The sequence below is a fragment of the Scomber scombrus genome, chromosome 12 (genome assembly GCF_963691925.1).
Source record: "Scomber scombrus chromosome 12, fScoSco1.1, whole genome shotgun sequence".
NCBI classification, from domain to species: Eukaryota; Metazoa; Chordata; class Actinopteri; order Scombriformes; family Scombridae; genus Scomber; species Scomber scombrus.
The window spans coordinates 12,985,847-13,013,398 of NC_084981.1; the positions used below are offsets into that span (position 1 = coordinate 12,985,847).

The window sequence follows — 27,552 nt, forward strand, 5'->3', positions numbered from 1 at the left end:
CGTCTGCTCTGTTTACTCTCCACGGGTTGAAAGTGAGAACCTGTCACTATCGCTGCTTCCTTTTTCGGATTCATATTTATACATGGTAACCGATTCTCATGATTCACAAGATTAATTGATTAGACAAGTTCACAGACATGCTTGTAGAATTATTCACATCATGGTGAATAAACAACAGCTGTGTCATGCACAGAGGGACTCTGCTTCCCATGTGGAAGGCAGAATATGTGTGCATTAGAAAGGACATTCATCAACGTGTTATTAGGTATAATGTAGGATAATGCAATTATATATTACATTGCCTATATTAAAACACAGAATGTAACACAGTAGCATCAACATGTGTGAACATGCTGGTCTAATCACTATATGTGCACAAATGTAATACTTTAGACAAAACCTGTATATGTTTTTTTATGTTTTTAGTCTATGGGTTGTAGCCAGTATGCACATAGGAAGGCACAGAAATGACCAGTGTACAACACAGGACCCCTTGAAGAAGCAACAACAGTGATTCAATGAGAGGCATCGGTGCCAACCACTACAACCCCATGCATGTTGCAGATTTCCTCTGGACATGTGAGTATACAGATAGCATTTATACAAGCATATTTTACACATATTGCAATAAATATAAACATATGACGTAAAATAAAAGTGTATACAATTTTTGCATGTAAGAATGCAGGTTGACATACTCAAAACCATACATGCCAATTATTTGTATAGTGAAAAAGAGTTGGAATTGAATTACTATGTATTGAATGTATATTGTATGCATGTTGACATTTATTATAATGTTAAAGATTTACCACATTGGATGTCAGTACTTGTACTAACATAGTCCTTCATTTTTGTTTACTGTTTGTATGAAAATATACTTTATGTGGATCAATTGTACTGAAGATATGGTATGTTAAAATAGCATTCCTTACCATAACATAAAGATTCCCTCCTTCCGCATATGACATAAAATGACTTTATTTTTCCATTGTATAAAAATGTATACATGTTGACACATGCAATGGTTTACTCCATAAATAGACACTTCTTGACATGTACAAACAATGACCAGATTGCTATTGCAAACTGTATGTAGGCCTACTAACCGTGTGGTTTCTGACCTCTTTTGAAATAAGTATACAATATAATCCAAACATTAAGAATGCAATGTATAGGTACATACACATATGTTTTCACAAGCTTTATTTCTGTGTGATTTTTTTGTCCTGGGTTACCTTGTAAAGTTGGAAATAAAACCTTGTTCTCCACTCACATCCCCTTGCTTGACTCTTTCATCTGACTAAGCTCTGAATGATATCAATTCATCCAAAATTACATAATCATGGTTGGATTAGGTTTGAGATTATTTTCTCCTGAACATGTCTGTGAATAATGCCTGTCTCATTTCAGTGTCGGACAGTATAAAAGCCACCTTTACAAGTAAGTATGTACAATAAAATACAATGTGTAGTTTGAATTTGTTAATGACCTATAACAGATAATGTTGTATTACTAAGGATGCTTCAGTAACAATGAATAGATATCATTGGACAAAAATGCAAAAACATCATAGCCTATAAGAGTGCTTATACTGTTGTTATTACTATTACAGCATTTCGTTCAGGCAGGCGACTCTGCATCAGATTACTGCGATGCTCAGATGAATCTGCTGACTCTCACTGCCCCTGTTAGAAAAAAGAAATAAATAAAACTTGCGTGTCTGCTGAGTCATGCGTTGTACCTCACAATAATGATATCCATAGTCTAGGCTTTCCACTTTGAACCCAGAAGCTTTAACGTGGCTATTCAGCAACGATTCACGTATGTCATCCAGTGTCTTTATTCGCATCTTGAGCTTTGAGCGGTGTAACTGCAGGAGAGGAGCCAGCTGTCTGCGGCTGCGGGAAACTGTCCTACATACCGCTTTATGATGATCGCTGCGGCGTTTTTGGTGCTGTTGAAGCCGTACAGTATTCAATGTGTGCTGCTGTTATTGCTGCTTTTGCTCGGGACTATTGCGACAATTTTGTTTTTCTGCTGCTGGCATCGCAGGCTTCGTAATGGAAAGCATCCTATGAAATCTGTGCTCTCTGGACGCTCCAAGAGCCGAGGTGAGTAGCGCAGGCCAGCCGCCTTTCCTCATCCTGACAGCTCATGTCTCTATACTGCATGTTACTCAGTGTTTTTATCGGTTTAGCTAGTAAAAAAAGCCAGCACGTATTCCGCAGTATGGGCTTTTAAGAAGGAACTAGCATTAAACTCATGAAGATGTTAAATGTGTTTAAAGACCATTTTGTTATGCTCTGATTCCGCAACCTGAAATATATGTTACACATCTTTTAAATGGATGAACAGCTGATATGCGTCATAGCCTACTTTATAATAAATGTTGGCTCATAATCTCTCACTCTAACATCTGTTATCTGTCCTGTAGTTGGCCTGCGAACACATCATTTTCGATCAGAGGTAGGATGAACTTTTGTCATTATGGGGCTGAGTCAGTCGTCAGTTTATCTAACAGAGGGATCAACCAAGAGTTAAACGTGTGCAAGCTTTATTCTGCTCTTCAGTTGTTTCCACGTAGGCCTATAATTTGACAAAGGCTTCACCCAAAATCCTATTTCCTTGACTTTATTATAGAGGACTGCATGACTATTTAAAGATCATAGTGTACGCAGTGCGCATGTGTCATCAATAAATAATGTGGGTGATTTTGCAGTTTCATTCTTTGAAGGAGGCTAAATTCTTTACTTTGTAGTCTCAAAATGCATGAATGAAAAATGAGGTCCAAACAAGCGGTAAGAGACCTACTCTAGCCTATATAATTTATCAGCTGTGTGTCATCATGTTTGATTCGTAAAGGAGAGCCTCACTGTCCCCGTTTCCATTTTATGAACTTTGTTTTCAAAAATGTTAAAAACGCTCTTCAAAAATATCAAAATGCATTAAAGCAATTTAAAAACGACCATCACCAAAGACAACTTTGGCGTTTTGAAATTAATATTTACATTTTTAGAGAATGACATTCACATAACCTATCGTTAGATTCAATTTTACTACATTCTCTGGTGTCTATAAATAAAAACAGTTTATTCAAAAGTGAAAAAAAGTCAGCTACTGTAAGATGAGTTATAAGTAGCTAAATATGTTTATCTCTGTAACATAGTTGCTTAATCGTACCGTTAGTCTTATAGGCTGTAGTAAAGTGTATGTAGTGTAGCAGACAGCAAGACTAATTACATTTCATACTTTTTTTTAGTTTTTGTGAGTCTTCGTACTTTTAAATCTCTAAAAGAAAAGCATACAGTAGTATCTCTTGCCTACCTCCCATAGCAGGTTATGTTATTGAAGCACAGGACACTGAATCCCCACCAGGCAGCTCAGCACTGTAGCTGGTAGGGATTTAATATCACGTTCAAGGACAATACAGCCTTAATATTGAGGAGCAGTCCTTCTATGCCTTTAAACAAGTCAGTCTTACATGAATGGCTGAAAATCTCCTTTAGAGTGAAAATACGTTTTTTTTCCTTTTTTTTAGTGCAGTGGTTTGAGTTGCTGTATCATCGTTTCAAACTCTGCCACCATCTTTGTGTGGTCTCAGATTTTGAAATCCATGTTCACCTTTATAGTGCCTCCTCAGCTTATAAAGCCAAATTCAATCACTGATATGATGACAAAGCTTTTTTATTCCTGCTGCTAAATCTGCCACTGCCTAACTCTGCTGTCAGCTTGACATTTATTCATGTTTCACAGTGCTTCAGACACAGTCCACGTCACGCAAGAAGGAGCCTACATGCTCGGGCAACAGAGGAAAAGCCCAATCTGGTTGAGGTCCCTGAGAGTGATCCAGATTCATCATCAACTCTAAGAAAACGCAAAGTCAAGAAGAGAGTCCTGCCCGAATTTTACCAGTCTGTACAGGTCACCCCTACACGCAAACCTGTAGGTACTCCATTTAGCTGTAGTCATGATTGATACTGATGATAAGGTGATACTTTCTTCCCTCCACAGAGACACACGTGTGCCTATGAGCCTGGTAAGGATTCAGTAACAAGCAGATGTTTATCTACAGGGCGTGCTAATGAAGGATGGTCTCTTGATCAGTCTTATGAAATGAAAAGTTACTGTGTACTTACCTTGTATTGTTCCAAGATGTATTGTTTGGCTATTGATTAATAGATTAAGATATGGACTAATTGTGCATTTAACATGTGATTATAGACTTTAACCAATTTCTACTGAGTTTTAAACCTGGTTGAGCACAAAAAAGGTTGGACCTGCTCATAGTGGATCCTAAACAGCAGTTCCTAGCCTAACTGGTAATCTAATTTTGCCTTAATTAATTAAACAGAATCATTCAAATCTATGATATGCTAATGCAAATTTGTAAGGACAATTTGTTGGTCACCAATGGAAACGATGAACTCATCTGATATAAAGATCTATTTTTAGCGGACCATCATGCTCCACTAGCTTTTCTACATTAACATTTCAAAAGGTGCTGCAGCCTTGATGTTAAAAAAGCTGTAATAAATATCTTGCACATACAAATCACACAGCGTTTAACTTATTTAAAAATCATTAATCTGTGCATCATTCACACTACTTTACTGTTAATCATTATTTTTGACTTTGACTTTTCTCATTTTTGACATTTTTAACCTCAATTTGTCTTAGTCATCCTAGCTAGCATGCTGCTACGTTTTCCTTTCTAATCCATTATAAATCTGTTAACAATTTATCATTTTGGCATATGATCATAATATGTTTTCATATGGATCAACTGATGAGCTCTCTTGACTGTTTTAGGCACTTTATGTTCCTTCAGCTTCTCATTTCTGCGTCATGAATTAGCACTCCTTCAAAATGAGTGTGCTCAATATCCTACTGTATTTTCTTTATCAGTTTAACACTTGATCCATATATACGTTTTTTTTAATGGATGGGAACATAACCACATGAAAATAGAGCTGAAGAAATACAGTATCATATTAATCAAATCCCCAAGTCCCTGGATGTTCTCAGGCAACTTTTATCCCCACTGCAAATGTCTTTGGTGTAGATAAGCTGCTGTATAAAATTCAAAATGTAGTACAAGACTTGACATGACACTGATGTTGGGATTGATTATGTTCTAAGTAACCAATCGATTTGTGCTGACTTATCGCAAATTCCTGTCTCCATTAGTTGTGTTGCAATAATGTAGATAACGGACCCTTTTTGTTGCTTTTTCTTGTTGAAGCACATAGAAAAACAACTACATATCAACTTGTCCAGAGGCAGAGAGTTATATCAGTATGTTACATATTGCTTCTGATACCTCCTAAATCATATACTGTTGGCATGGGTAAAACAAAATACACGTAATGTTTCAAATGTTAATTATATAGTCTTTGGTGTGCAGGTGAGTGAGCAAAAGACAATCTGGTTTTGTTAATATTGTTATTGTAATAATACAAAAGGCGGATGGATTTTTATATTTATTAAATTATTGCATCTCCACAGTGTTCTGTGAGGGAGCAGTCTTTAATATGTTATAGATCAACAGAAACTAGTCCAGGCCTATATCCGCCCACCATTCATTCTTCATAATATTTTTGCATGCACAGCTGACACTAAACTTGGCAAAATGAATGTATGACTCGTCTTTGTGAAGCTGCATTTTTGTGTGTTGTGTAACTGAACATCTCTTAAAAGAAGGGAACTAATGGTGACTTTACAAACAGATTTAGTAAATCTTTTTTTTTAATCATGTACACTACAACAACAAAATTAAAGTATAAAAGCATTTGGTCATAAATGCTAGATGCTCACATGAATCTGGTTTTTAAAAGCAATATAAACATCCATCTTGATGTGTGGTCCTCTCTTTTACAGTAACTGACAAAGAAAAAGATATGTAAAAGGGGTGACTAAGATATTTTTCGACATAAAGGGGTTTTAATTAAGAAATATATATATTTTTTTTGTACAGTCTGTTGAGATAAGTCAGATTATGTGGGAGGGACCTTCAATATTGGTGGTTAAGACTGACTCCGGAGGACAAATATTTCTTCCTATAGGAGCCCAAGTAAATAGTTCATAATATTGAGCATTAGCTTTCCTCGATTCATGGACCCCCCCCCCCCTTTTAGCGGGAGGATTTATGAATAAGCAGAAAGCTGATAAAAACTGCAACACTAAGCTGCCTTTTCTGCACTGGGTTTTATCCTGATGAAAAGTGATGCAGTGCTGAAAAGGCTGCTAATATTAACAAGTTATTTTTTATCAGCTCTGCTTATTTAACACTAACCCAGCACCAATAAGAGATTCCCACAATAACTTTTTAAACAACTATCTGAGACGTCAAAGTTATTTATCCATATTTAAAGCAGCTCCAGGTTTACTTATTGATAATACAAAGCCAGGCCTGATTTTTTTTTTGCTCTTTTAAGAGCAGAAACTCAATAAATCTTCACAAACCTTTACTGAACTCTTCGGGATCACAGCAAACAGTTTGAGATTGCATTTCCCCTTTAAGTAAGCTACCGTTTTATCCAGCAAATGAAGTCTGGTCATACAGGTATTTTTTGAAGCCCCACCTTTTCTCAATTTCTCCTTAGCATCAGGTTGTGTCAACATATTGTAATCTGCATTTGTTCTCCTGTTGCTTAATCTCAGGTGTGTCAGGGTGTGCAGCAGGGCATTGCAACATGTGTTATTGCTTCTATTAGCAGTTCTGGTTTGAGTTTGAGAAAACATCTGCCAAGATTAAGGAAAGAATAAGAAATAATAATACTGCAGAGATGGATTTAGAAAGAGTTTTTTTCCCCTAGCCGAATAGGTTTAGCCTGATTTTAAATTTAAACCTAAACCAAGAGCAATACCTTTTGTGCACCTATGGGTCCTCTCTATCCTCCCAGGTAATAGCACAATGTGTATGGATGCTTTCATTGTGGTTAACACCACATATACAGTGCAGGCAGATGTGTAATTGTGTGCACAGTCTTCTCAGCAGGGGGGGATCTAATGTGCATGTGTTGTGGGGTGCTTGCCATGGGTGTCTGTGGGAGCCAATGTTCTCTTGTTATCCCCGCTTTTGAGGTATTTGTAGCCACTCAGCACCTTTTGTGCAGGGATGGCGCTCTAACACCACCGTCGTTGTCGGAGCTGATGCTGTTGTTGGCTGCCGGGGTATGACGCGGAGACGCATACAGTCTGCTCTCCCATCACAGTCCAGCTCTGCCTCGACAGCACACAGCGTACCATCCCTTCAGTCCTCTGGAGATCTGACATCACCTTGCATCCTTAATGCTCCGATAAGGGACGAACTCGTGGCCGGAGCATCCTTCGAAAGGGCGTGGCACCCCTTTTAAATTGACGCACGAAATGTGTGATTGAAGGGTGGATGCTAATAACGCGCAAACAAGGATTGTTTTTTCGCCCAGCTGACAGGTCTCCATGTATACAGTGGTAAGTCTTACAGTTGACCTGGCGGGGGAGCCAGATACTATCGATTTCTCATTGCCTTTATTTGTCTCAATCTTTTGTTATGGATCATTGCGAGGTGGTGGCTGATGTCACGGAGCTTGCTCACACCTAACATATGCTCACGTTACGCACTTTGACCCGCGATGGTGAGAATAACATGATCAATGTGTGCTATGCTACTGGCCGCTAGTGTTTCTGCGCTGTGCTCTCTTTCATTTTTACCGTGCCTGTGTGTGAAATCAACACCAGCATTGTTTCTTTTATCCCCGTTTTTCTTTTGTCTCTCAGAGCTCCAGTTCGGGGAACCCTTCCCTGCACTGCTCCATGTCTTCCTCGGCGGATTTCTCAGACGAGGATGACTACAGTCTTAAATCTGGATCGGCATCACCGGCACCCGGGGACACTTTACCCTGGAACCTGCCCAGACATGAGAGGTCCAAGAGGAAAATCCAGGGTGGATCCGTGCTGGATCCAGCGGAGAGAGCAGTGCTCAGGATCGCAGGTGAGAGACACCCTCTGTGTTGTCCAGACAGTCATCACATAATAATGTAGGGAAAAACGGAATCTGCTGCAATACAGGTCATATAAGGACTACATTGCTCATGGGTTTAGAACAATTTATTAAGCTGTATGTTATTTTCTGTTGTGGTTTTGTTGCAGACGTGATGGTATTTTTGTCTCTATGAGGGTGATTGGATGTGTAGTTTCCCTTTTAGTTACTTTTCCTTAAATAACCACTTAAAGAGGATATTATTTTAATTTACATTTACATTATTTAGTGAGATTGGTCTGCAAACATAGAATTATTTATTTTATAAACACAAAATTTTAATGTTTCAGACATGACATAACAGGCAAAAACATGGAAATACTTCAGTCTCGTTCTCTTGTTGACATTTTATGACACTTTTACAGCGATATAGAGTTTTATAATGACACTTTGGCACCACATTATACAATCCTCATCAAATAGGCTACCACAGTGTATCAGATCAGGTGCCCTTTAATCGATATATGGACTGTTGAATGTGAAGTTTACACGAATCTGCGTGACAGCAGTGACAACCTGCTGTTTACAGACAGCAAATACTACCCAGACATCATTTCAAACGGTGTTGTTACTCTGCCAGAACCTCTGTAGCCTAAGTCTGGCAGGTGGACAATAATGAAGTAACGTGGACCGTGTTACGAACCGGTACAGAGACGCTGGACAAGGAAAAGCGTTTATAATTTTACACTGCAAAAAATAAGCATCTCATCCAGTCCAGTTTTAACATGTTATCTTACTCGGGCTCGTTCAAGCAGATTCATGCAAATCACGTGAGACTGTGAGAGATTTAACCTCATGGGTTAAAAGAATACGATTTTGATTATACCTTAATTTGATTTAAGACACAGTATTTGACTAATTGACTGGTTTAGAGCGACATTTTTTGCAGCGCAGCAGGTCCAGCAGGGCTTCCTATCAATCTAGTGAGCCCCGGAGAGGAAGTGTCTCTTATTGGACAGACCTTAGACAAGGGAGGGATGTAGGGCGTTTCCTTTAGTGCAACAACAGCTCCGATCACTCTCAGCTCTCTCTCTCACACACACATACACATGCACACAAACACACATGCAAACACACGCACACACGCGCTGTGTCCCTGTCAGCCGCTGGTGAATGTCCAGTTTGTGGAGTCCGGGTTATGGCTCAGTACGCACCGCAGGCATATGTGCGCTCGGACGAACAGGAATATCTCCAAGCCTATGAGGATGTTTTGGAAAAATACAAAGGTAGGATCAATGCTGATTGGTTAATATTTAGGCTTCGGGACGATGAGATATTGAAGATATTGCCCCTATTGCTGCTTGACAGTTCAATAAATGTCAGCCTGCCCCCTCTCTCGCTAGTCACTGGCTGGTCTTAGTGTCTTTATCCCTGCAGTGGAAAAGTAGGAATATTTCCTGCATGACATCACATTTAGGCTACATTTTAGTAGCCAAGACAAAGGCTTTATTATTAGGGTTTATTATGATCTCAGTTGATCATTAGAGGATTATTTCTCTTGTATAGCAGTTAGATGGAAAGATACAGCTTGAACACATGTTCGGAAAATATTTAATGAAGACAGGCGATCGCAGTGTCAACATTGTTTATTGTCAAATTCAAAGGTCTTAAAGGTGTGTGGTGATGAATAAATCATGCTTTCATAGTGTAAAAAATATGTTTGTATGTTTTTAATGTGATCACCTGTGGAAATCATTGATTGAATAGTGCTGAGGTGACCTATGTGGTGTCTTCAGGCAGGCAGGACAATGACATAGCAGGATGAGGCGTTAGCTCATATCAGTGGTTGAAGTCCCTGCACGGGGCTGCTCCTTTTGGGCCTCTGTGGCTAATTAGAGCAAATCCATCACACATACAAAGAGGTCTATATCATTCAGTGTCTCTGTGACAGCCAGAGCTCGTTGACAAAATCATACACAGGCGTTGTGAGGCCAGGCCTGTGGAGGATCCGGGGGAGCTGAATGCAAACTGACAGCAGTGGTTTTAACCCCTCGTTTGTCCTCCCCACACAAGCAACCAAAGTAAAACAGAGGAACAGTAAATAACATACACTGTGCACTATTGTATGTGTGTCTCTCAGCTGTTGAGTATTGTAGCCAGCAGGGCCAGTCAGCTGTGGTATAAGGCTTTATCGCCCTGACTGGAGTCTAATGGGATCATATGATGTAGCATCATTAGGACTCTGTTGCTGTTGTTTTGAGGCAGAAGAGCTGAGACAGACAATGAGCATACTTATTTCCTGTCTTTCCTGCTATCACTAACTACCACTTGGCAATCAGTTCTTACATGTTGTGCATAAGGTTTTGGAGAGATGTTCGACTCCCTGCCAGTTTTTGCATGAACAATGAACTTTTCAATAAAGGGTAAGACATGTTTTGGTTTTCTTGATAATTTTACCAACAAGTTTAAAAGTTTATGGGAAGCGTTGTAGTCTTAAAATAATTCTAATGCTTTGTCTTTGTAGTCTCAGTTAAACCAGTTCATCACCAGCCAAATTTTCTGAATTTATTTGTGGCTTATCAGTAATACTCTGCAAAGAAATGTGTAACTAAGGAGTAATCCTGGTAGAAACCTGAGACTGGCTGGTGGGCTAATTATTACTTACCTACAAACCTGTTCCCATCAGCTTTGTTTACATCAGTTTCTTCATTGTAAAAAAAAATGTTCCAGGTTGGGCTATTGATGCAGCAAGACTTTGTCAACATTAATTTTTTAAAGCAGATTCCGTCAAACAGAGAGATGGCATGCTTTAGTAAGTGTATCAATACTATGAAATAATAATTTAATCACAAAGATGTTGACTCATTGTTTCTGAAAATCTGATGATTCACATAAATATTTTCTCATCTTAATATCTATAAAAAATGAATCTAATACATGTATTACTCTTTAGAATGTTAGATTTTCTGATGTAGAATTTATTACATACAATACCATAGTGAGAAGGGTATTTTAGTGTACATGAGTGAATGAAAAGTCTGAGAAATATAACTTTATTATCAATACCAAATACCATCTACTTGACACAGTTTAGTTCTTAACAGAAGTTCCCACTCACAATCTTGAAAATGGCTTAAAATCGTATTCATTATTCCATAACAAGTTTGTTTTCTCCTCCACAATTGATTTTTTTTTTCCTACAGGGCGCTGGCCAAGTGCTGGAAAAATCCCTCTTCATTTCTTACTTTATTTTTATTTGCAGTCAATGCTATCGGTCAGAGCCTCAAGCTTCTCCCCATGTGATGAGAAGAGTATGAAAGGGACACATTTTCATGGCAAAATCATCAGCAGTAACCAAATAAACACAAGAAAACAGACCAGTAAACAGAGCAGCCAGCAGTAAAGTATCATACAGCATTTCTTTGTTTCTCCAAATCAAGACTAAATCATTTTCATATTCAACAGCACATTTAAGCCAATGTACATAATTACTCTATTATACCTGCTTTTCAAATGCTGTGGAGTGTATTTTTTTATGTTAGTGCTTGTCACATTCTTGAGTCATCAAACACCTCTGAGATAACATCAATCACCAGCTTCGAAGGATAGATAACACGTGCACTTGTTTGACTCTGACATGAGGTTTATTGAACCCCCTAATAATAAATTGCCAGTTTTCAATAACAAGGGAAATACTGTATGAATTTCTGATCTGTGAAAGAAATATGAGTTTAGGATTTATTTGTGACTAAGCATAACAGGCCCCGTTGACCGGGAGCATGTGTGTAGTTCTTACTGCTCCAGCTGTAAGAATGCCACACTAATTAGGTATTAGAGGTAATAATACACTTAACGGTGGAATTGCTTTGGGGGCTGAAATTCAATGCAGGCTTTAACAAAAGACTGTAAACTTGAGGAATGAGTTAAAGACATGTTTTGTCAGACACATACAACAAATAATGACACATGGCAGTGGCTGTATAGGATCACACAGTTCTAGCAAAGCCTGCTTGGTAGGCCGTCGTCAGCATGAAGGGGCTATTTGAGTTTCCCAGCAGTCGATCATCCTCTGACATCAGGAAGGATTTAATGGATTAAACATTTGGTGGTCCAGTGAGCTCTTCTTGCAGTTCATTTTGTTTTCAAGATGCCATATGGCCTTAATGGTTTCATTAGATTGGAAGGACAGTATTTTTTTGAAGCCGGTTCCAAGTCAACATGTTTTGCTTCATGAGAGTACAGACTGTCTAGCAGATAACACCCGGAAAATTTTAATTCGAGCAGGAGACACATTTTATTTTCCAAGTTGGTGACCTGCTTATCCATGCTTTTTTAATTGTGGCCAAACACATTTTGAATGCTGTTCTTTATAAAGACTACTCAATTTGATTGAAAAGGATACCATGTAGAGCTGCAACTAACTTTTATTTTCATGATCAGTCAATCTGTTCATCATTTTCATGATGAATTGATTAGTTTGGTCTATAAAAGTTCAGAAAGTGTTGATAATAGTAACCATTGCTTCAGAAAGCTCAAGTTGATGTCCTTGGATTTCTATTTTGTCCCGTCTGTCCACAACCCAAAGACATTCAATTGACTGTCATAGCAGACTAAAGAAACCAGAAAATATTGAAATTTGAGAAGCTAGAATAAGATAATTTATTTTCTTAGAAAAATAATAGAAGATGTTGTGTAACTGGACGCCAAAAAATACATTTACATTACCGTCAAAACATTCATAAAGATGTAATATGATAGATATAGTGCTCTTTGCCTGGCTGCTGCTTCAGTGATCAGATCATAGACACATACAAGTTATTGCATGTTAAAGATTGTGTTTCTTTAAGAAAAATAAAACAGACTTACATATACAGCACAATAACAATCTAGGATGCGGGCTCTGTATTATTTGCGCTATAGGAGGGTGTGGTCTGCCAGTGTCTGCCTCACATTTGTGTTTATGAATTATGCATTCTGCATTGTAACTAAATCTATTATTATGGGCAGGATTTCTGTACATCCATTAAGGATATCCTTATTATTATTATTATTATTATTATTATTATTATTATTATTATTATTATTATTATTATAATTAGTAATATCTGCATTTTGTACTTTTATTACTTTATATTATCACACACAGCAACGAGTGAGGGAGCATTGTGTTTTTTGCACAGTCACTGCCTTTGTCCATCCTCCTGGGCCATGCCCAGCCCAACCCCTCGGCTCTATGTCGACAGCCCACTCATCACATTCAAATGGCCCAGTGGCCCACACACACGGCTCACACACACAACTCCCTCTATGGAGACTGTCTGCTACCGTACAAAAGACACTTTGTTTTATGGTAGCAGCATCCAAGTTCCAAAGACTTGTTCATGTGTCAAGCTGATGGTGTCTCGACAGTCTTTTTGGCTTTTCATTGAGATTTAAACGTCGAGGAGCCACACTTTGAAGGTGGTCTCTACCCGTCTACTTGAGCACTGACTCACTAACTTATCTTGTTCACACACAATAGGAACATTCTGTACTTCATAGGTTTAAATTAATCTTAGTTTTCAGGTCTGTGAAACATTATTAAAAAGAGAGATTACACAAACACATAACATGGCGTGTATACACTTTATTTCTGCAAACCAGTATTTTTCGAAAAAATTATTTTTAATATATAAAAAAAAAAGAATATTTGGCTTGGCACCTGCATATCACGTATCTGATAGCAGGACAATTGGACCTTACTGCTTGAAAGTAACGTACAGTAGATTCAGTTTAGCAAATATACGAACAAATATGATTTAGATAGTACAATCACCAGGCTATCTAATTATGAAGGGCCATTTCACAGCTACCGCAGCCAAAATCCTAAGTGGTAATGGCTAATTAAGTGCATTAGATTTTGGGATCAGTTTCAAGCTAAACTTGGTGCTCTGTAATCTCACAGTAACATATAGCAGTGACTGCTGTGGACTTATTAAAATGGCTCCTTCTGGTTTCATTTTACAGCTTTCACCAACATGTGTTTTCAGATCAGTATGTCAGATATATCTGATATCAGAAATGTAATGTCTTGTTGTTTTGGTGTTACTGTCCATTCGTTTTAAAAGGTTTTATGGGGAAAATAAGAAACCTACTACACTATATATACAGTATGCTGTATGTACTTATTCTAAAGCATGATATTGTTATTTCCTGGCCAAGCCCTTCATTGGTCTAATCAATAGACTTCCATTAAAATGGGCAGTGTAATTCAAACCAGCAGAGGTCTTACTGCCCCTTCTGCCTGTAGTTAGAGAATCATGTCTGCATTTTGGTGTCTATTTAGTTTTTAATTTTATATTTTGTCTGACATTTAGAGATATACAGACATTGTCTTTCTGGAATATATTTGATTAATATTCTTCATATTTTTTATGAAGTTATATGAAATGTCACTTTAATGTGGTCTCATGGAGTTGAATTATATCTGTGTCTGAGTGTGAAGCCTGCTCTCTGTTGTTTTTCCAATTGTTGTATTTATATGCTGTCATGGTGATAGGAAGACCAGCATGACTGAACCTCATTCATTGGCTCTGCTTAGCTCCTCTTACATGAGATCATCTTGTGAGTCTCCGACCCACCCCTGACTCATGCTCTATAGCCATGCCGCTCCCACTCCAGCAGCACCACCCTTTTCTCCCAAATGCAGCAGATGCTGGGAAGTAATCCCATCTTAGCAGTAGGAAACAGATTTCCTCTCTCTTTTGTTTCATAGGTGACCAAGAAATGAGCAATTCCCCCTGTTTTTGTGTTAACTCTTAATAATATTTAAACAAAAAACTATTGTTATACTCACATGAATTGTCTTGTATCAGGCGTAACTTGTGAAATAGATGACAAAGCAGAAAGTAAGCTGGGCTGCAGTTGAGACCCATTTGAGCAGAATCAGTGAAGAGTAGTGTGAAGACACACAAGTGACTAATTAAAGGAAGAATAAAACACAAAAGAATGCAGGTGTCTCCTATTGGTTTGATGAAAACTATGTAAATCATGAACTCTGGCCTCAGCAGTCACCAAAATGAAACTCAGTTGAGCACCAATTTTGGAATAATACGTTGCAGTGTGTTTGTACCACCATCATCAAAACACCCAATGATGGAACAGCTTCAGTAATAATGTTTTTTGATTCCTCCAGTGGTGCCACAGAGACTTTGAGAATCTATGTAAAGGAGCCTTGTCTGGCCCTGGCTGAAACACTTTGGTTGTTTTCACCATTATTTTGCCACGTATGAGGGAATCCGTATGTATTGTAAGCTGTGTTGGGGAACGTTACTTTTAAAAGTAAAGGTAAATAAATACATTACAAAGTTACTGCCATTAAAAAAGTAACTTGTTACATTACAGCATTACCTTTAGAGAAAAGTAAAAAAAAAAAAAAGGGTGTGTGGCTACTTTCGGCGACACATTTCAGACTTCAATTAATTGGGTCAAAAGCTGTGACCGCAGTTGTGAAAAAGCAAATTTTTGGGTCAGTGGTTAAGGTGAGGGTTACAGTTAGTCTCCAGGAGATAAATGCAAGTCTTTGTAATGTGACCTAAGTAAAACGTGTGTGTGTTCATATTAGTGTGTATCTATGCCCCATTAGCTGTCATTCATGCTCCGTCCTCTCCTTGACTTTGCTGAGTGCCTCTGCAATGATTGCTCATGCCCAAGGGCGCTTTGCCAACTTCACCGTCACATCCTGCATGTGCTTTTCATGAAGGGTTGTACAATATTTTAACTTCAGCAGTGGGTATCCTGAGAATTACGGTCTAACATACCTGAAACTTAATTACAAATTTCAGTAGTATCATAAATTAAGAAGCCACCACTCTATTGCACTGCACTGAGGCCTAGTCATTATGTTGATTTATTTCTGTTATTACAAAAGCCTTAATTGGTTGCCTATGTGCTTTGAGATGAACATTTGGAAAATAAGTACTGTGTGATAACTGTGTGCAGCAGTGTATCCTACCTTCTATGTTTAATCTGCCTACATCTTCTCAATAGCATATTGCAGGAAGGATCTGTAGATAAGATAATAATCTCTGTGCAGATGCTCAGACAATGTTGTCTTTTTCTTGCTTTCTTCCTCTCTTTGTCTTTGTCTGCTTTAAGTGTGGAGAGTAAAGTAGAGGCTGAGCTGCTTGTCAACCTGTTTCAGATACGAAGCTGTTCCAGCCACATATTTCAGATGTTGCCCTGCCTTGCTGAGAAGACTGACTGTAGTGTTCTCACTTACAAAGAATGGCAAAAATGCTTCCTCTAGTGCCCCCCCCCCCCCACCCACCCACCCACACACACACACACACACACACACACACACACACACACACACACACACACACACACACACACCTTAACACCTCAGTTGTGTTTATGTTTACCACCTATCCAGATGTCATAAAGATTACAAACATGTCCACTAAATTTTTGTGAAAGAAGGTAGCCATTTTGAGCTGAGTCATCATTTCGGCAGGCCTCTGTTATAATTTGCAGTTTGTTTATAATCCCTTTATATACCCAATATGTCATCTGAGACGGATAAATAGTTGAATATTAGTCTTTTAGCTGCAGACATGTCTTACAAAACCACATGAATCCTAAATAAGGAAGGCTTGTCACATACCAACTGCACCCACTTTACAAAACTAAAATGTGCTAGAAGAGCCAACTGCTCATGTTGCATGTTATTCATCCTAATCATGAAGCATTAAGTGGGTGTGTAGTGGAGCTTTAGGGTACACCTGTTTGTTTGTTTTTTCATTATGTGTGTGACCAAGATCAGCCTGAATTACACCACTGTGGAAATTCAGCCTCTGTCTGAAACAGGCTGTTTTAACTCCTGTCTCTTTAAGGCCCTCATTTTGATGAGCCTGCTCTGTTCTGATTGGCCATCTTCTGAACGCTGCATCACAACTGACTTCCAGCCAATCAGGAGGTAATGTCAAAAAACCATGAAGCAAACTAATATGATTTCATTACTTGTTCTCGTTCTTACTCGAAATATCAGCTTCTCAAATACATTCGTGCATGGTCGATTTGGAATTGGATCCAAAATATGAGAGTTGACAATGTGAGCAACACATGGAAAAACCTTAGCAACAACCTTAGCAACCAAGGCTATAGAACTGACAGCCGTTTAAGGGCCTGCTGGTGAGCTGACGTTAGCTAGTCTGCAAGGTACAAAAAACTTGAAGTTGAAGCCCTGCCTTTTGCCCTGCAGGGAGCATTTCTACTTATGTTAACCTTAAGTTTTGGAACTCTGACCATGTTTAACATAGATATCTGACATCATAACAGTAAATAAAAACAGAAAACCACAAAAAACATGATATGCCCCCTTTAAGGAACATTTTCAGAATTGTGTTATTCTTTTTAAGTGCAGCCTTTTAAATTAGAGGTACACAATGTTACTCATTTCTCAAAATCTCTGCTAGTACGCAATACAAATCCTTGTACTCAAAACAAAGCTAAGGTACATGTGCCTTTGCTCACTGAGTTGGCTGTGAAACATGATATGTGAAGTGAGAGCTGTTTAGTGAGTCCTTGCCATTGGTTGGAGGGTTGATGGCTTTTCAGTTTAGCTTTTATGTCTGTTTTGATTTCCCTCCCATATGAGGTCAAGAGGATTACACAGGCCAGAATTTGATTGCTAGGACGTTTTGACTCTGCTCAGCTCAGAATATGGGGATATTTTAGGCACGCTGACATGACAAGATGCCAAAGGGTTTCACCAGCTCCCTGTGTAAAATCGTTCTTGGGAAAACAATCACTTATGCGCTCTCCTACTCAAACAAGCTTGTGAAAATGTAGAAGTGAAAAACCAGTGTGAAGTGCTGGAGATAGTCCTGTTGCTGCTCAAATTTCCAAGAGTCTGAAATTCATGTTGTTGGAAACACTTCAGTAACTATCATTCACACAGATGCAGTGTCATGTCATTGACTCTAGTTTAGGAGTATAAATAAATCCTGGGCAGGATATCAGAACATCTATTAAGCATTCCTTTTGGGTGGATAAATCAGATTCAGAAAACACAGTATCAGAGTAGGAAACAGATCTAGAGTCTTAACTCACAAATACAAAAAACTTCATTAAAATAGTCTTGGTTGAATGTAGAGGAATGAAGGACGCCACCTAACTGGCACAGATTATGTGGCCTGCAGTTGCAGGGCAGCATGGTTTAGGGTTGTAGTTATTTATAGCTCTGCACATGTGCTTTGCTGAGGGCTACAAATAAGTGTCTCAGGAGTGCCATGGCTGTCTGTGTAAATGCTTTGGTAGACTCTTGGCAAGCCAGGCTCAGAATGTAGACAGCGAACCTGCAGACTGTCTGCCTTTATACAACGTTGGCTACTGTGTGTAATTATCAGTGTGAATTTGCACTTGTAAAGGAGGCTTTAATAATAACATTTTTGAGGCAGCACTCAAGGTTTGTTTTAAATGTCAAGAAGTTCAACTGTAACGTGAGAGAGATGTGGTTAGTCAGGCTATCGTGCTCCTTTAAACATCAACCCATTAAAGTCAGAGGTCACAAGCTGACCTAAGCTGTTCCCAGACCTCTGTTGGATATTTACCATCTAACCACCTGATTTTAAAGTAAGAACACTGAAACATCAAAAATAAAATGTGCAGGTTATTCCTTAATACTTCAAGCACTACTGGTGAATACAAATTTGAATAAATGTTTTCAAAACAGTGAAGTCACACATTGTATATGTTTCTAATTGTTGTCTAATAAGGAAAGTAATGCAAGTTCTCCCAATTATTATGGTTTGGAGGCTTTGCACTGTATAAGCAAACTTTTACAATCAAATGAACATTATATTTTTACTGGTAATAAGTGTAGGATTGTTTTTAATATTAAAAGAAGTGACAATAACAGAGCATCCCCTGTCTTTGCTTGAGGTGTTTGTAGAGGCTTTTTAATGTAAATGAATCTACTCTTAATACAATGACAATGGCTGAACTTTGTATTCAGGTCTTACATGTTTTGAGGTTCATTTTTGTTGTACAATCGTGTGTTTTTGTGTTAAATTCACAGTTAACTGCCAGAAATAACTTCACAAGCAAGTTGTCTTACTGAATACAACCTTCCAAAAATAAGCAGTATTATAGGAATTGGACATACTGTATAGCATGAGAATAATCGGATATGGAGTGAAATGGAAGGAGTAAAAACTAAATTAATTAGAATTGAAACTTAGAATGAAATTGATAAACCTGCCACTTTTTAAACTTAAACATAAGTGTTTTATCTTATTTGATCTGACATTCTGTCATTGTTATTGTTAAGAGTTGCACAGCTGGTTGATTTTCTGTGAAACTGTAAGCAAATGATTGTTATCTGATCTCTACTACTATTTCCTCTGTGTTCATTCATATTATGACTAAATAATGTCCAGCTGCTGTTTTAAAAAATTAGTAAATTCAGGTAGGACATGCATATTGTTTTTTCTCATAAGATCCTCAAGAGGGCACCATAATATTACACTCACCTTCAAATTTTGCAGCACAGGTACATAATTACAGGTACAAAACCACTTTACCAGAGCATATTGAAGTCTACCCTCTTTAATTGTATTTCTGCTTATGTTGCTAATATTAAAACACTTTAACCTGAAGGCCACAAATGATTAAACCTGTTTGTGACACCACGTGGATGAAGTCTATCTGAGTCAATTAAACTTGCCTGTTATCAGTAATCTGTGCAATAGTATAATATATGTACTGTACAGTACAGAAGTCTATTGCTGATTATGTCTAAAAGCTGGTTGTTTTTTTCATCTTGTACTTTGCTCTGAGCCAGAGAGTTTCCTGGAATACTTTTCCTACCCAATCTATATTAATGAGTTTCCTGTGAGAGGTTTATATATTATGCAGGAAAGGGCCTTAGATATGGGCAATGCAAACCAAAATGGTGTCCTGCTGCAGGACACACAGCTTTATTTCTCTGTGATTCAGCTGTGAAGTCACAGAGACACATACATCATCAATGACACAGCAGCTTTGCTGGTAAAAGTCTCCCACTGCATCATACTTTCTATACTAACACTGTCCTTTCCTTATTTCTTAGGATTCTTTCATTGATTTATTTTATTGGCTCATTTTAGTCTAAGACTGGTGTGATGGATGGATGTGTTCCTTCCTGTATTTGATGCTTTGATCTGGATGTGTGCAGACCATCATACAAAATAATTATCACACCAACCCAGTTTCTAATTCTCAGATGCTTTTACACATGTACTATTTTTAGATGAACTAAATATAAGAATCTGCAGAGAGAACAGTAACAGGGCTTTTAAGGTACCTCCACTATCTTAGAAATGTGTGTTTCAGGCTTTTAAAAAAGCCAACAGTATGTAATATTGACAACCATCAGCTTTTTTTCATGACACAACCTTCAATGAAAATAATGTAATTTAACTGAAAGCACACCTTGAGTTATCTGTTGACTTTACAGATGTGTTATCACCACTGAGTGTAGTTTGTCCTTTCATTTTCTATAACTACCTTATGTAACTATATCTTATGTAACTGCTATGCTTAATACAATCAGAAAATTGCTTTATTGGCAATTTACATGAAAAGTGTTGATTGTTACTTTCTTCAATGTGTTCTCATTTACTTCTGTGGAGTGTCTTGGCAGCTGCGCAGTACACATATTAAGATGGCAGTATTTGATAAGATATTTCCAATAATCAGAGGTGTGCAGTCAGCAGAACATAATTGTACATTGCACGTAAATAAACAGGGTTTGTCCTGCCACAGTAACCTTCTTGAACTACCACAAGGAACTTCTCTTCTTTTTCTCTCTCTATTTTTATGAGAGGCACTAATTTCTTCTGCGGCTGAGTGCTGCTGCTAGATAAACACTGAACAGAGCTCAAAATATAGCGAGTAACCATGGAAAACCTGACAGGACTCGTTGGAAAGGGAGTCACGGCTGCCCTAGAGGCTGGTAGGCAGGCAAAGCAAAAAGAGGGAGACTGTTACTGATTCCACAGTCGCTCACTCACATGGCATTCATTTACCTGAACCACGATCCTCTTGACGGTCCCCAAGAGCTGGTAAACAGGATGAAGTACCTGCTTAAGACCGAGAGGGAGCAATCAGCTCACCTGGTAGCTCTAATGTGCTGCATGGGTCAGTATTTCTCTTCATGCTTCTTGTTGTTTCCTTCCAAGTTTAGTTGTGTCTGTGCTTGATCCTGACTTATCGTAGGTGAAGACGTCCTTGAGCTAAACGTATTTTGTAATCCACACCACAGATTATTGAAAGAAGGGGGTTAGTTCTGTGGTCCGTGTTCAGGAAAATGCTGAATATCATCCACAGTTTGCGGAGGACTGAAGGATGGCACTATTTTTAATGTCAATGCTTTTTCTTATTTCGCATGTTATCATCATTGCATGTGAGCTTTCTTTGTGAGGAAAATGTTGTGTGGTTGTGACCAGCAGGCTGGAAACAGTGCAATGAGTCCCAGCTGTGGTGACTAGCCTGAATCCTGCTCCAACACAGGTTCGAAAAATACAGCGACGAAAAATACAAGTTGTTCATTTTGCGAAAACATAATAATGCAAGAGTTTATTTTATTTCTCTTTGTTATACTATAAGTGCTAGATAAAAGAACACAGATCTGCTCCTCTCTCTTTTTTATTGCATACAGTTTTGCCCTTGTCTCACGTATGTCACTGGCTGGTGGAAGTCTGGTTGCTATGGAGATGGAAACAAAAAACATGTGGTCAGCAGTAGAAAGTGATGCAGTTTCAGTCGCTAGGAAATAATATCCCTCTTTTCATCCACTGAGACTTGTGGTCTTAATATACTCTTTCTTTTCTGCACCACTTTCACTGAAACCATAAAATCCAAACATATCATTAAAAACTGACTGTGTGCAACAGGAAGCAGAATATTAAACTTTAAAAAGGAATTACTAAATGCCTCAAAAGTTTGATGTACACCCATCAGGAAAGAACAGTCCTGTTTCCTGTCTTTGCTGTCCAATATTTATTTCAGTTCTCAGTTACCATTAATGCAACCTACTAGGCAACATAGGCTCAGACAAAGCAGAATTATTGGTCTGGTCTAATGACAGCTGTCTTCAAAAGAGTCTCTGTGGCGATTCCTTTTGCAGTGTGAAAAAAAATCAAGAGTAATGATGTGTTTTTCTCTCTCTCTCTTCTTCAGATGAAAGAGACAGAGTGCAGAAGAAGACGTTTACAAAATGGATAAATCAGCATCTGCTGAAGGTAAGAACTAATGTGGTCTTTTCATGCAGAGGGGAAACCATAAATTATAGTTTGAATTCTGACATTTTTTCCCACAATGATCAGCAAAAATAACACTAACAATCCTTTAGACAGGTATTGGCTATAATAACAATTAGCACTCTCCATGCTGGGCCCTAACATGCATAGATTCCTCCCCAGACATTATTAACACTTGTCAAAAGTCATTTAGCATGACATGCGCTGTTGCACTGCTGCTGTAACAGGCCGTCTTTTGTAGACTCAGGAATTTGAGTCGCCTACTGTGGCATTTCATCTGTCTGTGGAATTTAATGAAACACTTTAGCAGACAGACGAGCACTGGCATGTCTTTGTTAAAAAGAGTCACTGCCTAGGAATCATATGTAATATTATATTTTATAGGATTCATGGAGCAGTGGTACACTAACGACTAAAATTACAAAAAAATACACTAATTTCTTGTTCCTCTGATATAGATATTAAGGGAAATGTAATTAATTTACTTAAGTATTATGAAGTGCATAAAAAGAAAAGCATTTTCTGACATGAGATGCTATGAACACCTAACTGGTACTGATATATAAGTGCAAAAGTTGTTGCAAGGAGTCCCGTGAAAAGTCCCACACATCAAAGTGTTCCTAAATGCTCCAGCAAGGAGTTGTCAGAAATTGTGATGGTAATGTAATTGAAAACTGACATTAAATTTAGTATCTCAAGCCAAACTTCTATGTGCAAGTAGAGACAGGTAATTGTATGCCTGCAGTAATTTAAATGTGCAAAACCGCTTCAACAAGTAATGTAACTGGTAACATAATTGTATAGCAGCTACCCCTTTACTTTGTGAAAGAAAGGTCACAGTGTTTATAGCTCTTATGAATATCCACACTCAAATGTGAGTTGAAAAGCAAGAGATGTGGTGATTGTTTCAATAGAAAAGGACAATCTTTCCTTGAAGGTACTCATACTGTTGCTCTCGTTCATGCACGCATACTGTGAAGTGACAGAAATAGTTGTTTGAAGAATGAAAAAATGTCAAACTCTGCTTACTTCCTCACCTCTACACACTGCAGTGTGAAGTCAGCGAGCTTGTCAGGTTGTCTGTGTCACAAAAGCTACAAAAAGTGCAGCAATCCAAATTCTGATGTCAAAAACGTGTGACGTGAGAAAATTATGTTGTTTGTCAATCTGAAAAGCACTTTGTTTGAAGCATACTGACCCCTTTAACATACATGTTTATTATCACATGATTGGTGGTCCACTCTTTTTCCCCAAAAATGTATTATTTAACTCCCGGGTCTTTGTTGTCTGTGATCATCATCTTTGAAGCTTGATGTGTGACATAAACCTGCCGGTCAATTTGAGGGTCTCTGCCAATAAGATCAATCCTTACTTGATGGGGTTTGGTGCTGCCTGTGGATAAGTGCTGAACATGTTTTCAAACATAAAATATATGTATTGTTTTCAATTGAAAAATCATTTGAGCGAAGAACGAGGCCCTAAGGAGCTTCTAGTTTCAGTTTTGCCCTGAAGAAACGCTGGCTCTTGCTTGCACTGTTCCATGAGAGAAACATTCTTGGCAGAAGAAGGAAGTAAATAATATTTATGTCTACTTTACTGCAATAAGACATGAAGCTTAAGGGAGAAACAGCAACACGTCTGGTATTGTAAGGCTGTGTACTTTCTTTTTTGAATCCGCTAAATTTGATGTAATGATTTAATCTTGATGGAACCGTTGCATTTAATTTGATGACATATTATAGATATTTGAACTGATCACAGATGAGTCAGTCATCCTTTAAAGCAAATTGTCAGTTATTTTACAACTGGTCATACAGATGGTCCATGAGAAATCAGAGGTGCTGAGTAATAGTTGAGAATCTGCTTGGTTGACCCAATAACATAAGGGTGCAGGTCTATTTTGGATTCACAGCTGTGGCTGCTATCTGGGATTACAGTGCTGAAAGTCCCGTGTCAAAGCAGGTCAACGGGCAGGAGGGTGATTTCAGAGGCGTGGTATTTAGGACAGGAAGGAGAGATGGGCCTGCTAGAAGGACAAGGCCTCGGACTGTAGTTGTTAAGTGCCCGGCTCAAGTGCTAATGGACTGTTGATAGGGTGTCAGGTGTGATACAGTGTATATGTTATCCAACATGCACAGATACATTTTTTGTTTTTTAGAGCTTATAGGGCCAGCATTTTATGTATATTTGTCATTTTTTCTTAATTCAAGTTTAATATTGACGTACATATGTTTTTGTTGTTCAATTCAATACTTTTATTTATGTGGCACCAAATCACAACAAAGGTGATCATACGGTACTTTTCACATCGAGTAGGTCTAGATCATACTCTAATTTAATTCTAATTTTATTGTGTTTTTAAAAAAAATGTATAATATATATATTATATTTATAATTATTAAGTTCTCAGTGAATTTTACCATTTCAGTGCAATGATGTCATTTCATACAATAAAGTTTATTGTAAACAGTAAAATTTCATGCCTGCATTTCATATATTTGTCACCAGTGTTATGTATGTGTATATTCTGTGTATATTCTGTGTAAGGTTATCATATATTGATATGTCGATATCAGAATTTTCTTTCTACCTAATATCGGTGTCAGCATCTGCCCCATTAAGCTCCAGTATTGATTAGGTCCTAGATAGTGGTGATAATTGTGATAATGTGGGGGACATTAATGCTTTCCTGATGTAATAAATGATCTGTTCTTTGGAAATTGAGATTATGATGGATTAATTATGGTCAGAACGCATTTTTGATTTCATGTACAGTAGCTGTGTTATAACCACCACTGAACACTGTTATAACAATATGATATTTGTTATTTGCTCACATTTTGCTTGCCTCTGTGTCCACAGGTACGGAAGCATATAAATGACCTGTATGAAGACTTGCGAGATGGACATAACCTGATCTCACTGCTGGAGGTCTTGTCTGGAGACACATTGGTGAGTTAACATTTTTCAGTTATTTTATTATTCACAATGTTTCTTAAAAAGATAAGACATTTAAAAAAGCATGCATAGTTATGAAATACTGATGATGTTTTGGCACCTGTGGAACCCGGTGAGTTTTAACATCCTATTGAATTCTCAATTAGAGCAATTCTGCAGATCTGCATTGATTCTGCATCCACAACAATCTGTTCTTAAAGTAGGAGGTTATATTTTTGTTCATATTGATAGCATTTTTGGTCATTTGTATGCAGATTTCCAATATATCACAAGTGTGTTTAGTTTTTTTTTTTTTTTCATTTTGAGATATCTATAAGAAAGTAATGTAATGACAAATAGGATGCCTTGCTGTATTTTTTACCTGTATCGAGACAGGGATGGGATACTTTGTGCCTCACTAGTAGTAGCACTCAAGTAGCAACCAACCTGAGTGGCATATTAAGTACAGTTTTACCCACGAAAGGCTGCCATCTCTTAGATAACAAAACCTGAACACATCAGGGGAAAGCTAGCAAGTGGAAAACAAGCTTTGGGTTTTCTTTACAGCCAATAATTAACAAAGTTTAACTTCCTAACTAGCTTTTTTAACTCACTAACTGCCAAAGTCTGCAGGACCTTTAAGTAAATTATTGCATTTCAATGAGTAGTATATGTATTTAGAAACAGTTTAGTTCGTACAAGACACAATAATCCAATTGCTGGTCTACAGACCCTTTATTTAAGTACCACCATAGCATTAACAAACTTCTGTACATCAAAATCATGTGATTTCTCTGCTGGTCATGAGACTGACCTCTTTGAGGTCCTGACCCAACTCAGGTGATACATTGTAATGGAGTAATTTAACCCTCATCAGTGAGCAGCGTTTCTATCGAGTTCAGGAACCTGTGCTTTTATGGTGATTAGCTGGATTGATCACAGTGACTGGTTGTATAATTGATTTCACATGTGAGACAAAACCCGGACCAGGAAATGACATAGAAGTTAGTTTTTTCCAGTCCCAGACAAGTTCTGTACATTTCAAGTAACTAATACCTCTGATAAATACAATTAAAATTAGTTAATAGTCATGGTCAGCTTGTAATGTGTCAATCTAGATGCTTAACGGTTATCACTGACTGTAAACACAACAGCTTTTCATTTTCACTTCTGCTATTTTTTCACATTTCTCACAAAAATAAGGACTGTGGAAATGTTGCTATACGTCATAGATCAGTGCCATACAGTATATGTCAAATTTTATTTGTACACGTGTGAAACATAATTTAACGTCCAACAATTTAGAACAATTAAACATGTTCTATTCCTCTTGAGGGACTGTGCAGTTTGCAATACAACACTGCCACGTTTACATGGAGTGTGAAAGAATAATATTATTAAGCCAAATCACACATTTTAACCAAAAATAGGAAACTGTTCTGATTTTCAGTCTTTGACATTTGGCCTTGTTATTTGTTTATACAAATTGATTAAGGCCAATTTGACTTACTTACTTTTTATATTTATATATCCAGGATGTGTTATTTAAAAAAAAAAATATATATATATAGAAAATGTGAACTGTAGCTGCAGGCTAGTGTATTTAGTTATAGTATTAAAGGAAGGGCTACTGAAGCAGACAGGCTATTTACAGTGTGTTTCATTTCTCTTTTAACATGTCATTCTTTCATCTTATATCAAAGTGTATTGATACAGTGTTTATGCAGCCGTGAGTTACATAATGTTATCATGCTGTGATGTGCCTCACTGTATATTTAAACTGCATGTATTCCTGTGCAAGAAGTCCAACAGCAGTTACCCTCCCCCCTCCAGTGTGACTAGCAGTCATCCTCTAAGTGGCTATCTATTTTCTGTTTACATCCTGTTTCCCTTCTACTTTCCTCCTCTTCTGTTCTCCACTCTTTGATTTGTCTCTGTCCATTGTCCGACTTTCTTTGATTTGCCCGCTGTGTGTGTGTGTGTGTGTGTGTGTGTGTATGTGTGTCCATGTCTTCCTTTCTTCCCCATATGTTGCCTTTTCGGTGATAAGCCAAGGGAGCGTGATTTTCTGAAGACATTGCGGTTGGTGAGTGGGACAGAAGCATGTGCAGTTGAGCAGCATGGAGACACGGTGGATGATGATAAGGGGGTACGTGTGGATTGCCCCCCACCCCCTTGTAACAAACTAATTAAGAGCGTGCTGTGGCCAGTTATCAGGCGTACCGTGGGAATCATACAAAAAAAAAAGAATCACTGTATGATTTGTCTTATTATAGTCTTACATGATTGCGTTAGCAGATATTGTAGTTTTTGTTCATGCTTGTAGAGTATTGTTTTCCCCTTTCCCAACTTTTATTATTTCTATGC

General features: G+C 37.9%; 1 protein-coding gene across 1 annotated transcript in view; it reads left to right on the forward strand.

Moving 5' to 3' along the window:
* Nucleotides 1–1,933: 1,933 nt before the first annotated feature.
* dst (dystonin) overlaps nt 1,934–27,552 on the forward strand; it is a 108,786-nt gene continuing 83,167 nt past the window's right edge. Inside the window, exons 1-6 of the mRNA XM_062430776.1 lie at nt 1,934–2,114; nt 2,438–2,469; nt 3,757–3,945; nt 7,762–7,975; nt 22,169–22,230; nt 25,111–25,200. Of these exons, the coding sequence (XP_062286760.1) occupies nt 1,934–2,114; nt 2,438–2,469; nt 3,757–3,945; nt 7,762–7,975; nt 22,169–22,230; nt 25,111–25,200 (768 nt within the window). The remainder of the gene's footprint in view (nt 2,115–2,437; nt 2,470–3,756; nt 3,946–7,761; nt 7,976–22,168; nt 22,231–25,110; nt 25,201–27,552) is intronic.